General features: G+C 39.3%; 1 protein-coding gene across 9 annotated transcripts in view; it reads right to left on the bottom strand.

Annotated features, from left to right (window-relative positions):
• Positions 1-10,953, bottom strand: part of celf6 (CUGBP Elav-like family member 6) — a 141,034-nt gene extending 130,081 nt beyond the window's left edge. For all 9 annotated transcript variants that reach the window (XM_075464594.1, XM_075464588.1, XM_075464611.1 and 6 more), the window contains exons 1-2: positions 10,598-10,953; positions 1,885-1,967 (exon numbers count right to left, since the gene is read on the bottom strand). In XM_075464594.1, the coding sequence (XP_075320709.1) occupies positions 1,885-1,967; positions 10,598-10,847 (333 nt within the window). In that variant the 5' untranslated portion in view covers positions 10,848-10,953. The remainder of the gene's footprint in view (positions 1-1,884; positions 1,968-10,597) is intronic.
• Between the last annotated feature and the right edge of the window lie 4,453 nt (positions 10,954-15,406).

The following is a 15,406-nucleotide window of genomic DNA, read 5'->3' as shown; positions in this document are numbered from 1 at the left end:
ATATAATAAAGAAAAGTATTTCAGGCTATGTTTGTATTATTTTTGCAGCATCCACCCTCTTCAGAGAAAGAGCCAGGCTTTTTTTTATTATTTTTTTTTAAATGCCACATGTCTTATTGGAACAAAATGCACATTTGGTTGCCTGACAATCACACAGCCACAACCGGACTGCACAATCACTTCTGCAACGCTGTGAGGAGAAGCCGCTGAAAGCATTATACGACTGAGCATCTCAAACCATTAGGCCATGACAGTGACAATGAGGCTTGTCCAGAAGTGTCACCTCTCCCAGTGTTTGTCTGTCTCTGTCTCTCTTACCCTCTCCTTGTTTTCTCTCTTTCCGTGCCTCTGTCCGTGTGTGTGTGCGTATGGATGTGTGTCATACACACACTGGCATTCACATACACACAGAGAAAAAGACAGAACATCTTTATTAGTCTTCTGTATGCAGGCTGTGCTCTTCCTGAGATTGCAGGACTGACCCCTCGCTGTGAGCTGTACAGGGGAAATGTTTACTCAAACCCCAGAGAACATGTCATTAACCTCTTTCTAGATAGAAGACAAACAAGAGGGCAATAAAGACAGGAACACCAATCCAGGACCATCATGGCAATCATCTCATTATGAAGCTGCAGGAGGCAGTGAGGAGCCAGGGAGCCCAGTCTCCCAGGGACACTTTTGCTGCAGTGCACCAGTATGCCTAACATTCAGTGAAGTGTCTATGATATGCAGAGAAGTGCAAACAACTGATTAACCTGACAGTCAGGGACAATATGAAGCCCGATAAATGCATCAACCACCTCTGCCCCCCTTTACATACTAGTACATATGCATAATTTCTTCCTCTTCTCCTGTCTCCTTCTGTCTCTCTGCCGCTCCCTTCCTCCCTGGAGATTCGAAAGGATATCCTCAGGCTCTGATTAAAGCTTCAACTTGGGAGGTTGTCTTGGTGTTAAAAGGAAAGGAGGGGCAGAGGGGCCCAGTGAGGAGAATGGGCACTAGAGAAGCTTCTCCTTTCTAGGGACCTGCGGGCGTAATTCAATCACACCTCGATAATTCCCCCCGATGTCAGAGACGAATCCCCCCTCCCATGCATCAAGTACAGATAGACAGCACAAGCTTATGCTCATCCCAGACTGAGGGCTTCCTTCTGGGTGGGCTTAAGAGCCCACTACTGGGTACATTTTACCTGTGTCATTTGAAAAGCCCATTATTTTAATTGAAAAAGTTACCAGCCCGCCAAAGGCAAATGTTGGAGGAAGACAGGCAGGAAAAAAAATACACAGAAAAGAACTAAAACCAAAATCAAAAACACCAGATGGGGATATACATGATAAAAATTATTGTTTACTTACTGTTTGATTATATGTGATAATGAGAGTGGGATTCCTCAAGGCAATTAGTGTTTGCGGCAGCCATATTGTGAGAGGACAGGAGAAGGACAGCATGGGCTGTTATGAAGGAGCGCTTATCAAATATCTCCAGCGGGGTGATTAGTGTAATAAGACACTGCAAGGTGAGATAGGCCACACTCTTTTGTATTTCTGTGTGTGTGTGTGTGTGTGTGTGTGTGTGTGTGTGTGTGTGTGTGTGTGTGTGTGTGTGTGTGTGTGTGTGTGTGTGTGAGAACAAGAGATTATGTGTGTTGGAATTAGCCAGAAACAGAGGCTGAGAGGGAGTCTGAGAAAAAAATTGTGACTCTGTCCATTTGTTTCAATATTTGTGTACTTGTGCCTGATTGTGTGTCACAATGTATAAGAGTGCCTACGAGCCTCCAAATGTTGGTGAGTGTGAAATAATTCCTATGATCATGTAGGTGCCTGTCCCAGACTGGCAGCCCCAAAAGCTTTAGCCGGTGACAGAGGGCAGAATGGGGACACTTACCCCTGGCAGAGTCTTCTGTTCATGGAGGGCGCTCTGGGCCTTCAGTGCTGACTCTCTGGCACAGTATGTTAGAAAGGCACATCCTACAGTATCAAGGAAACAGGAAAGAGACGATAAAAGTTTTGTTAGATTTCAGAAATGAGTGAATTTAACTTGTGTTGTGCTTTTTATGATATTTGCAGTAAAAGTAATACTTGCAGTGAGTACAAAAAGTCCAAAGTCGAATTAACATAATAATCAAAGGATTTCAACGTTTAGTCCTGATGTAAACTCATTAACACAAACACGAATCTCATTACAAAGCCTTAACTTATATTGATTGAAACAAAGGTCTAATGTTAATTGGATAGTTCTATCATATGACTACAAGTTGCACTGAAAAGATGTGAAGCCCCCGGTATAACTCTAATTCAATGTTTGTTCAAAAATTAAATATCTGTACAGTGCACTTTTAAAAAGCTGCATTCCAAATGAACCCAGAGATTTAAGATTTCATTGAGGTAATTTTGCTCCATGCATGGCCGAAATATAAGGCTCACTGGAGTTTTACAAGCCATTGGAATTCATATAGCCCATCAATTGGGATGTGGCTCTCTAAAGTTAATAGCTTCATACCCTCAGAGAAAATAACATGCTGCTTGGGAAATAATATTAAAATGTAACTTTTTTCTTTAATGAATGACAACGCTTTCAAATTAGATCTAAAGACCTCATGCATATCTTTGCTCTTTGTAAGAATTTTTTTTTTTTTTTTGCATTGCTTGTATCAATCTAATGTTGTAAGGTGGAACAAGCAAAACAAAGCCAAATGTGCATGAGGGTTTCATCAAATAGAGAGGTGATCAAAATGTCTAGCTAACCCCAAGTGGGAAATAAATTTCCCCGATTAGTTTAAGAAATTGTGCCTTCTCCTTTCTGATCAATGATCACTATCATAGCTACTGAACTGCAAATCACTGCGCATGGTGATGAGCAGAAACTGTACCCTCACACATCTCTGGAGACTTGTCTTTGAGTTGGAAAATTCATGAAAGTGAATGTAAATACCTTGTGTATAGTAAATACGGCTCTGACAAAAACGTGACAGCTTTCATTAAAGGTTGAGTTGTTGCTCTGTTACGTGCTTGGCAGCGCTGACAATGGGTGACCCTGTTCAGAAGAGGTTTCGCTCTGTGCAGCATAATTTCCCATTACTACATGTCACACCTACTGCCAAGGATTCCCATGGGAGAATACATACACACACACGCACACACACACAAACACACACAATCACACACTTACACATACTGATGATACCCAGAATGCCTAGCAAACAATCATCCCCAAAAGCAAGCAGCTCACTCTGGCAACTGGCCAAAAGAGCTCAACCTTCACCCACCTCCGCAACTAGTCAGTTACTCAAGAGGAATAATCACCTAAATGACACTGATGAAAGAGCAAGCCACTCAAGCAGAGCAGGAAAGTTTGGGAGCCTGTGGAATCACACTTCATCCTTTGTGACATTACAAAACTGTGGAGCATGAGCCTGAGGCCTCATGGGGGACATGTCTTAGCAAAGACTCGTGGGAGCTGTAGGCTAAAGATGACTCTCGTGTGTCATAGCCCTAAGATAATTGTTGAGGGGTTTTTTCAGTGGTATTCGCAGGCATATCACGTGTAAGTTTGACACGTATGTCAGCACTGTTTTATCAGAATATACTGATACATCCAAAAATGTTTTTACCTCAAATCAGTTGAGAAATTCATGCAGTTGAATAAAAATCTATGTGACCAATTGGGTTTTTTGTCAAACAAGTTTTTAATTGTCTTAGGTCCTCTAATCTTGAAATGCAAAAATGTAATATTACTTTTTTCATCTTTCCATATAAGTATTTTTTTCTCCTCACTTAGAAATGTGCTTCCTGAGATAAGGGCTTTTATAAAAGTTTTGTGTATAATTTGTACCAATTTCTGTGGGACTTCTGTTGTTACTTTTTATCGCTTTGAGCTAATTTGCAGTTTAGAGGGAAATATTGCAGTTTACTCCACTAAAACTTTTATTAAATATTGAAAATATTGATTTTTATAGACTATGTATATAAAGTGTTATATTAATGAAGATAAATGTCTATATTAATAAAACATAAAACTGCCAGGCTAGAAGAATAAATGGCTGACAATTACATATATATTAAATGGAAATGAACCATTAATAATGAGTCTATAATTCACAGGCCATTCTTCACGGGTAATATTTTTGCTTTTGATGGTTTAACTAAAATCTATCACTAATGCTTTTGTTCCTTTTACTTGAATAACATTTTAACTGTAGAATGTTGTATTGTAAACAAGTATTTTTAGAGTGGTTACTTCTATTTTAAATAAATGATTTAAGCATGACTTCCACAACTATTCAGTCTCTCTCAAAGAATAATTAAAGCTAGTGGAACTACAAATACAACAATGTGTCCCCAGTGCCCATTGACCTCTTGATCTGTTGTTTTAAGAATGGTAGCATATGTTATTTAAATGACATCTTGACCTGTATTTCGTGTCTATCTTTTTGTGTCCGGGCCAGCTGAATTGCTGCATCTGCTTCCTAACAGCAGTGCAATATCTCCAAGACTTAGGAATGGTTCATATTTATCAGAGCTGGCTCAGGGGACATCTGAAGCCCAAAGGAATCACTCACTTAGAGAGCCAGATGTGAAACAGATGAGAATTCAGCTTGAAGAACATGAGGAGAGAAACAATGACACTTTTTGAGAGAAGGTAATGGGGATGTAGCAGCTGGTAGCGAGTAAGCTGTCAGTTTAAAACTTTAAGTTAACTAACTGGCATGGGAAAATATATATTATACTTGTAAATTATCATCAGTATTGCACCCCTCCATGTCACATGCACTTTAACAAATGGAGTTTTCCAAAACATGGAACTTTTATTGGTCTTTGCCCACAAAATATTTCATATTGGAATGTTACCACACACACACTAGATTACAGAATTACAGAACTCGAACAGCATTGTCAAGAGCTAAATTTATTTGATTATAAATGGGTGGAAAGAAAATTGTGCAGTGCTTCACTTCATATTTGTGCTTAAGATCTTGTAATGTTCAGCAAATACCATCAATAATGTTGAAGTCATTCGTTGCTAAATTTGAATTCACGATATATTGACCAAAGATCAGGGAAATAAGTTCCCTGCATTGATTAGGAAAAAAAAGAAGATGAGCTCATGGACACGATTCTAAAATTAAGGGTAAGCTTTTGATGTGGTTCAACTGGCAGTCTTGTGACTTTCTGTGATGAGCAGGTTAAGTGGGGTGAAAATAATACTTTGGTAATCAAATACAATTTACCACACTATAATTTCAGTAAGGGACAAAAGTTCAACCAATTGTATGTAAGGCAAATGGAAAAGTAAACCCTGCGAACTGGTTCAAAGAGAAAGCATTAGATGTGAAATTGACGTTTGCATTTGCAAGACACGTTTTGGGTAATTATGTTAAGAACTTCTTCCCCCCTCATGCTTTTTCTAACAATTTGTTTTAAAATGGAAATTAGTATGTGCTCACAACTGCATCCAGGCATTAAGAATAAATTGTGCTTTTTTTTAAGGCTTCAGGTACTTGTAATTGAAATGACTCCAGAGCAAATTTGTATAAAATTTCAATTCATTAGCAGTGAATTTACGAATCATGAGCAATTTGCTCTCCTTCAGTTTCCTCAAACATGCCTGATTCAAGATGCTCACCAAAGTGGGAAAATAATGCAGATTAATTAAAAAAAACAACATAGGCACAAAAGAATGAAAAGAAAAATTGTAAAACAACTGAGACAAATAGGAGGATTCATCCACCGCTTCCTGTGTCTGAGTTGGAGCGCTTTCCATCTCTTACTTGTTCCATCCATCTACTTTGGAACTGGTCTGTTCACTGCAGCCGTTAGCTGTCTGGTTCACATACAGCCCCCTTTCTAATGATCAAAGAGGTCATCTGTAGACTTAAGCTGCACCCGTCACTCAGTTTATACAAAGTGTCAATCACTGTCCAGCACTTCCTCAACAACACTCCTACTGTAGATTAGATCCAATACAAGCATGGCTCCATGACTCAGTGGCCATTATTAAAAGTCAAAAGAACTGAATATCGTGGGGAAGCCACAAATCTATTTCAGAATTGAACGGATACTCTCATGGATTAGTTTTGATATTACTTTTCTACTGTGGTTTACTTTTGACATTTCAGGGCTGAAAAAACTTTTTTTCTTTTTTTCTTAAATGTCAATTTGGCAAGCTATTTATAGGCAATTAGACTGGATGGCCCTACCAAGGAGAGGAGAATGGATGAGGATATTTAACAACTCTTTGTATCCCTTCTTCCTGGCTGTGTGGCGCAGCTCAGAGTCCCTGCTCTCAGCATCAGAGACGGATTGATAGATAACGCTACTCAAGCAAAAGATTTGCCCCCCACTAATATTCAGCATGTGTGAACAATGCATGCGCTCTGGCACTGACACTAAGTATTATGATAATCTAGTGCTCAGCAAAATGATGGATGTTAAGCAGCACGACCTGGCTGCACCACACACTGATGAGCTCTGTGCACGCCAATAGTGTCAAGTCATCCCACGCACTATATATATAAGGCTGCATGAGGACATGCAAAACATCAAATCGACATTACAGGCAACAGTGTGTAACACCTACAGGGCAGTATAAGATTATCTGTTAAAAAAGAAAAATGTAAAAAAAAAGATACACGTATTCATTTGAATGTGCAGGACAATATGAAATCTAAAATTCCCCAGATACTTCAAGAAGTCCCCAGAGATATACTTTAAATGCCTAGAGCAAGAATTTTCAAAGCGCCGAACATTTTTTCAAATTGCTGCAATAAAAACCACATGAATTAGTTATGAGCAAACATGACATATTTTGATCTACCTTTAAATCCATAATTATGGTGCGATTCCATGTCACAGGACCCGGGCTGTGAAAAAAGTTATTGCTGCAAATGATCTATTAGGTACGGTTTACTAACTGATGCCAGCAGCAATATACATCATTTCTCTGAAACAAATCAAAGCTCTCTAACCCACAAATAAGCCCCAAGAGGGATTTGAACACAATTGAACTTTTTTTGTGTTTAGGGATCATGGAGACAAGCTGATGATATTCTTCTCAACTCCTCTGTTGGCCTGCTGTGAAAAATATGTGTGTGGTGAGAAAAAAAAAGTCGATTGAATTTGTGATCATGATCATATGCCTCGGACATAATAGCTTGCCACTATCCATCAGCAAGTCATGCATTTTTGTGAACAAAACAGCATGCACCAAACAGTTACTCCTCTCCTTCTTTTTCGAGACAGAGGAAAAGACTCAGTGTCTGTTTTACTGCAGCTTTGATAATAGTAACTACTTTTTCAAATCATCCAGAGATATGTCAGGTTAAAATTAAACTCCCCACTGGACTGTATTGTAGAAGATCATTTGTGAGATTTCTGGGAAGAGGTGATCCTGAGACTGACATGTGATTCTGACATCCATCAGCAACCCAAACATAAGTCATCAAAGAGAGTTTAAAACGTTCAGGTTTCAACAACAGCCGGGAGAAACGATCATGCACCTAGATTTAGTAGAATAATGACTTCAGTTACGAGAAGTCAATATATAATTTAACTCAAGCCTGACACTGTAAAATCTACTAGGACATTTTTTTTTTTTTTTTTTTTTTTCAGTTAATGTTTTGAACCATAAGATATGTAACTGTGATTGTAAGATGAGCTGCCAGCAAAATGAAAATATTTGTCTGTCTTGTTCTCTGCTGGGTAATGTAGACTTCTGTTTTGGAATTATTCGGCTGAAAAACAGCAGCCTGTGAACCACACAGGGAGAGCGCTGAGAGTTCAGCAACAGAGTAAAGCTGCCTGTAAAACCAAAACAAAAAGCTGAAAGATGCCAGAGAGAGACAGAGAATTTAGGGGAATTGTTAATTCAGGTGAACATTTTCTGTTGACCCAAAACAAGTAGTCATGTGACTCATAATCAAGATGACAATTATTGTAGTCATGTCAAACTATGTATTTAACAGACATCCCAGTATCCTGAAGCATTTAGGCGCCTTTGATTGCTAAAATATCTACATTCTGAATAAACTCAGTAGGGCCCAGGGGAAGCTATAATGTTAGCTGTTAAGCCATAATCCTAATGGGAATTGTAAGAAGTTATGCCCTCTATCCAAAATGAAGCTAATCCACAACCACGCAGCTATCGTGGCTAAATGTCTTAAACCTGCAAGTATTTGTTTGCTGATACAAATGGCTCAAACTGTGGACACTGAAAAAAGATACAGGGACAATGTGGAGTTTCTACAGTGTTTAAGTTTCAGATCACAATTTACTTTAGCATGTAGAATTGAGAAGATTCTTTGCTAGATTGACAGCATCCAGTTTAGGTGCATAAATATTTCCTTTTTTACAATTCTAAAATACTTCAAATGATTTATTTTTTGTTTGTTTGTTTTGGACTTTTGTTTAAAAGTTAAGAATACACTTGTTTATGATTTCACAACAATGCAATTGATTTTATGTCAGTTCCCTACAAAATCTTTTCTTAGTTTCAGAATGAAAATCCAGGCTGTAATCTTTCTCCTTGAGTGACACATTCACTTACGTTCTATACCTAGTTCTATTTTGTTAATGACTCTAATCCCATTTTCTTACTCGTGTACTTTCTTGCTTCAGCCTACATATAGCACACATGAATGCAGTCGGAGACATGTACATGCTTTGGATGAGTGGCCAATAAGAAAAACTCATCCATATAATGCATTTGTGAAATCTTATTAAAAGTGCACGCCTATGCTCCCAAAGTGACTTTGAATGTCATACAGGATGAAGTGGGCATAGCACATGCATCAGAGTGGCCTTGGTGGAGGATAATTTCAGTGAGCATGCGGTACAGTGTGGCTTCGGAACAGGATTATCCCTCCCGTGGCAACCATCCTCCAGAGTGTTGACATTCAGGGATGGTCGAGGACAGGCGTAAACAAGACGAACATCAGAAATATTGTTTTAATCGATCATCCAAGAGGAACACCAGAAAGAGGAGAAGCAGCTTGAACACCAACGGCTGATGGCTGGAGGAACAGGTGGTGCACAAACATCTTAAGGTTTGCACACACAAGACAGCTATGCTGAGCCTCAGTTCTCCCACAAGAGCGCGTTACTTTTCAGCTAATCAATAAGATCATGAACTGTAGCCACTGACTTAAATATTATACATAAATTGCCTGCCCTGGCATTTTTCTTCTTATTTTGCACCCAGGGTGAGCTTATTGGGAAATTATTGCCACTGGTGCATATCTGAGTGTTCTGTGTGTTTGTATATGTATATGTGTGAGAGAGACTAAAGTTGCATCATTTCTTTCAACAAAAATAATAGTTTATAGTTAAACAATCAGTTGTGAACTGTAGTCTTCTTATGTTTGCACAGATAATATAAATCTAACAAACAACAAAACTAACATAATAATAATGTCGTAATTTCTCTTTAATCATTAGTCTTTTATTTTGCCACAGTAGAATATAATAGTCTACTACTGATATGCTTAAAGTGATTCAAGACTTTTAGCCCAAATAAAAATATATCTAAATGGAAATTAGAATAAAGTATTTAAATCACAAACACATAATAGTTCGCAAAGAATTGAGCTCTGTTCGAATCAGAATTCAACTTTAAAAATTTGGACTTTTGGCAGTATTTGTTTCCGCTCAACTAAAACAAGCTTTCAAGCTTTTCTGAAACTGAAAGCTCTAATTTCTCAGTGGCATTGTTTTATCATAGGCTATCATTAGAATTGATCGATCCCTGGTCATCTGTGGCTTGTCTCTCTAATTACTAAGTGAATACAGAGCCTGGTCGTTTTGGACAGTAAGTGGGGTTAGGGGCGCGGAGTGTGAGCAGAACAAGCGAGAAGACGACGCATGCTAGATCTCAGCCTCTACTATTATCCTGCTTTGTACTTCCTGACTGCAACCCGCCCACGGAGCACCATTACAATACAGTTGCCATGTAAATAGTGTTATCCACAGCTAAATACGCCCGAAAGTATAGGCAGCATTCCAGCCCGCTGAAAGGTCAGAAAAGCAGCATGCCAGCACCACCTTAATCACCGATGTTGATTGCCTGATAATGGCTTGCATTTTCCGCTTCCCGCAAAGCGTTTATTTCAACCTGACAATATGCACCAAATGCTCTCTGTGATGGATAATGGATGATTTTATCATTATCATTCTTATTACTGAAGTTTTGAAGAAATTGATTCAGTTGCAAAACAACACAGCATCCCGCGCGTTTGCCTGTCCCCTGTCCCGCCCCCTTAACTAGCCTTAACCGGGATACTCAGCACATGATAGTCAATGTAAACACACAAAGGCGTTTTCTGTAGTATTCACGTGGATTGGCCGGACGCAGTAACAATTAACCCTGCACTTGCGAGCCTTTCGCCTCCACGTGTTCTCCCTCTCACGCTTCCTATCTACACATATATGTTTGTATGTGAGTCTGAGCGTGAAGGCTCCTCGGGGCTCCCACTCTGTTCCAAACATCTGCAAATTAACACTCTTTCCTTGCCCCGTGCCCCACAGCTGAGCTGGACCTTCTTTTCTCTGTATCTCTTTATTAATCTCTGCAGCATCTCAAAAGTAAAGAGAGCAACACAACCAACCTTTATGCATTCCCGTAAACCTGTCTTTCAGTACAGTGAGTTCGTATATCTTTCCGAATTCCTCAAACAGGGGTTTCAGGTCTTTTTCCTCCAGGTTTCTGGGAATCTGCCCGATGAAAAGCTTGATGGCGTCGTGGTCCTTCATTGGAATGGTGTTCTGGCCGATGGTAAGCCCGTTCATCCTGCCGGCGCTGTTCGTGGTGCTGAATCCATTCTCTTGCTGCACTCCGTTTGCAGTGACTGTAGCCATCTTTCCTCAATGGGCCGGCGGGCTGCACTCCCCCCCTCTCTCGCTCTCTCTCTCTCTCTTTCTCTCTCTCTTTCTCTCTCTCTCCCTCTCCCCCTTCTCCCTCTCTCTCTGTAGTCAACTGCACAGTGCACACTCCCCCCCCCCTCCCTTATATCTTCCTGTCTCCCTACTCCTCCTCCAGTTCTCCTCCCTCCCTACTTCTCTACCTTTACAGCCTATAAGCTGCCTTGTTTGGAATCAGCCCTATTTATTTTATCTTATGCTTTATGTGTTTTCATTTTTAGGTGTCCATCCCCCACCCTCCCCAGCACCACCACCCCTAACCCCCACCAATCTGTCCTCTGACGTCAGCTCGTACTTTATGAACAAGCCACACCCACTCCATCATTTGCATAATGAGCCTGGCCCAGGCTAATAGAAGAGTGGGATGGCTGAGGGCAGAGTAAGCAAACATTTGTGTTGAATGGAAATCTTTCTAAATGATGCAGATATATTATTTGTGCTTCTTTTGCACCCTTTGTTTGGTTTTGTTTTAACATTACTAAATTGCATGTTAGTTTGATTAGATTTGTAAATCTATTGACACATTGACTTGCTAATCATACTTAAATTTTTGTATGAAGAATTCTCATTTCTGTTTTGAATTAAGGCATTTTGTTTACAGCACAATTAAAGCAATATTATGTAACATTTCTACCTTAAAATAACAACTTGAAAAAAATTGTGCAGCTAAAATGAGTTTTAATATTACGATTGGCCTGTCTCCTATGCCCTTCGGGGGTCTGAGTTGGAAAAACTGCGCTATGTAACTTTGCTGGACCGGCCCGGTAGCGGCCCGGGAGCTGAGCGGATGTACTTCGACTTGCTTTCTGGCACACCTACCGCAAAAACAAATAGACCCCTCTCACGCTCCCAGGTACATTTGATTACTCTTACCTTCTCGGTCGACATAGCTTGCACCTTCTGACTCCTCGCCGGTTCGTCAACAAACGTGAAAAGTGAAAGCGAAAGGGTGTTGTATTTACGACAGTGTAACCGTACATTACCTCCAAGCCTGTAGGGGGAGCTCCAGAGTGGGCTTTTTGAGAAGTTACATTGTATCGCTTTAAGGCCTCATAACACTTTTAGGATGTTGAAACAGGGTGTGAAAACATGTACTTTTTATCCTCTGACGAACGTAATTGCATTTATTACACATACAGTACATAAGAAAGCCTCAATCCAAAGTTTAAAAGAAAGGGGGGTTGGGGAGCAGCTCTACAATAAGTGCTAAAGACCATGCAATGGCAAGTTAATCTCATTAACTATGTGAGAGAGTGGGACACATGTGAACTGACAACCACTGCTCTGCAACAGAGCTCAAATATGGTGCCATGTATATGAAAAGAGCACTAATACAAAAAAGAAGACAATACTTCAAATGCTTTCAAACTTAAGCAGTTGTTATGATTTCAAGTATTTGCATTTAAAAATATTTGTGAATTATTTGTGATTTAAAGGGACACTATGTAATAAATTAAGTCATTTATTAGCTCAAATCAACATATTCATTCATAAGTTAGTTCTCATTGGTGTAAAATGATCTCTGTCAAAAATCTCACTTATCCTCCTGAGTGAAGAATAACTTGTCTGTATCTACATAGAGCAGGTAAGCTCTATGGAGGCTGCCATGTCCTTCCGCTCTATGAAAAATGACGACGTGCCGAGAGGGACATAAAGCACTTCGAATCGCGATTTCCCCACCAGGCCTACGAGCAGAAATGACGTCATTGTGACGTCATTTCCGCCAAATGGCTTATTACAGCCGCTAATGTTAAATAGATTTTATTCCTTGGCACATATGTCTTTGTGTTCATTAGCTTTCTTTTTGTAAGTGCATCATCTTCTTCTTTTTATTATTATTCCTATGCTCCCCCTGGATATCTTCTTTTTGGCGTTATGCTCACATTTGTAAACTGTTATTTTGTTGATTTACTAATAAAGTTTAAAAAAAAAAAAATGCTAAATAGATTTTATCTCGTAAATGAGCCCACTAATAATGCATTAATTGTTACCAAACTTCTGCCGTAGTACACATAGGCTCTTAGCTCACAAAACGAGGCATTAGAAAGTTTGTAAGTTTACCGGGAGTTTATTTACCGCTGCTAATGCTCCTATTGCTAACACAGGCTAATGCTAACGCTGCGTCAACGTCACTTCCGGTAACTCCCGGAATATGACTAATTGCATTGCTTGCACACCAAAGGAGATGTTATGTTATCTGACATGTTATCTGTCATCTGTATTCATAGTGTTGTTGTATGTGTGTTATATAATCCTTTGTACTGTGTGTCTTGATTTCTTTTTGTTTGTATGGACCTTGAGTCTGAAGCTATAGCTTCTTGAATCTTGACACATTCCGCTTGCCGTAGTTCAAGAAGTTGCAGCGCACATTTGAAAACGTGAGGCGCTAGAGAGCAAATTCATTCAACTTTGCAAAATAAAATTGCACCACTAGATGGGGGAAGAAATTACATAGTGTCCCTTTAAGATATAGCAAGCTAAATAAAGCCTATCGGAATTAAGAATCAGCAATAAGAGTACAACAAAGCTGACCAGAATTTGAAATTAAATAAACAAAAAAAAACAACACCAACAAAAAAAACATTGTGACACAAACAAAATCCTACAACATCCAACAAATGCAAGGTTAGCTGATGGACAGTGATCACAAAAGGATGGAGATTTTCTCAAGACAGTGGGTTATTTCAGTGTTTTTTCTCAAATAAGAATATTGGACTATTCACAAAAAAGGGAAGAAGAAGAAAAAAGAAAATAACATGCATACACAAAGCAAGACAATGTGGATAGATGAGCATTTAAAAATCCTCAAATGTCACCGCTTCTGTGTTGTGTGTCCCTGTCCATGGTACTGAACCAAATCTGCCTTTCACAGACCATAAAACAGGTTGTTGGAGCTACAACTTTAACAGTTCATGTTTGCACTACATATTCTCTCTGCTTTATCTTCTGTGCACATTTCCAAACACTTCTGTCTTTTCTCTCACACATATAATGATGCATTCAATGGCACTCTTCAGAGTAGTTTTATTATTCATGCAAGTGAGTATGTCCACTGGTCATGTTTCTTAACCCGTGCTGTGTATTCTCTGCACAGAAAAGGTCTAATTAATGCAGACGGGAATGTAACATCAATACAAGTTCAGCTCATACTCCTTGATACGACTCGTATTTTTGTGGATTATATCAAGTATCAATAATTGATTGTGTATAGCAAGTGTGTTGTAGAAAATGTGAGCAAGGGCTGCATGCTTGTGTCTGCAGTAATTAGATTCACCCTATTTAAGTGTCTGAGAGGGAGACAAGGTGCCTGTCACACCTCAAGAGGTGTTGCTTTCTACCTGAGCCTGACCTCTGATCCTCTTGGGGAATTTGGCAAGTGGAGAAAAAAAAATGTCTTCTGGGATCAGTGTGAGTGTATGTCTACTAAAGTGCATTCACCAGATATGCCTAAGCTCTGTTAAATTAGACTTAATTGGGCATCAAAAAGATGTTATTAAATAGTAATGATTAGTTTGTTACGTTGCCTCTGCTAATTAGTATAATAAAGCAGGCTCACGATGAAATGTCACAATCATCTATCTATCTACCTGACCATTTTTCCAAAATATCGTTGCAGTGAGCAACTAAGTGTTTATATATGAAACATTCTTCTCTGGTGTGAATTGACAACTGAGTGGCATCCCTGAAGAAAAAAAAAAATAAGACAAAAAACAAGAAAAAGAAAAAAATATATATCACAGAATGAGAAGAGCTTACATCTGTGAAAGAGTCACCCCGGTGGAGTTGTCAAAATGTACCCGAAGAACTTAGTTGGTCACCAGGTAGTTGAGAAATCAGCTTTGATGGATTATGTGTTGTTTGCTTTGTGGGCTTTCGTGTGTGTGTCTACACCCCTGATGTTTGTCAGAGTGGGTGGTCTTTGGGGAAAGTTATGTTTTGAGAGTAATACTAACATCTGGTACTGCATTCTCTTTGTTCTGATTATTTATTTATTTCCTATTTAATCACATTTTTGTAGATTGCCTAAATTGTGCATTGTTTTGTTTTTTGTTTTTCTGAATGGGGATTGAAAATACAACAGGCTTCCCTTGTCAATACCATCAGGGCCATTATTTCCCAGAAAGACATAGCTAATTTGGCTTCAGTGCCACTTACTGGCATTGTGATTTTTTTTTTCCCTTGTTTTTTCATTCCTCTGTGGGATGGTTTTGCCTGCACAGCTGTGAAGACTTGTAAACTGCCTGGCAGGAAGAAACACAGGTACTGTATGATCTCTTCAATCATACCCACATGTATAAGCATCTTCTTTGTTCGAACACGCGCAGGTGTATCAGGAAGGTTGACAGGGCTCCTCCTCTCGTCTGTGCTACAAACCTGGATGATTGCATGGGTACTTCTGGCAATTAGTCTTCTTTAACAAAAAAAAGAGTAGTTGTCAGAATGGTTCCATCCTTGTTTGTGAAGTAGGGATGAAGTTGCAAAGAGGATCAGCACAG

Source organism: Odontesthes bonariensis, chromosome 1 (assembly GCF_027942865.1).
Source record: "Odontesthes bonariensis isolate fOdoBon6 chromosome 1, fOdoBon6.hap1, whole genome shotgun sequence".
Lineage (NCBI taxonomy): Eukaryota > Metazoa > Chordata > Actinopteri > Atheriniformes > Atherinopsidae > Odontesthes > Odontesthes bonariensis.
This window is presented reverse-complemented; position numbering and strand designations above follow the sequence as displayed.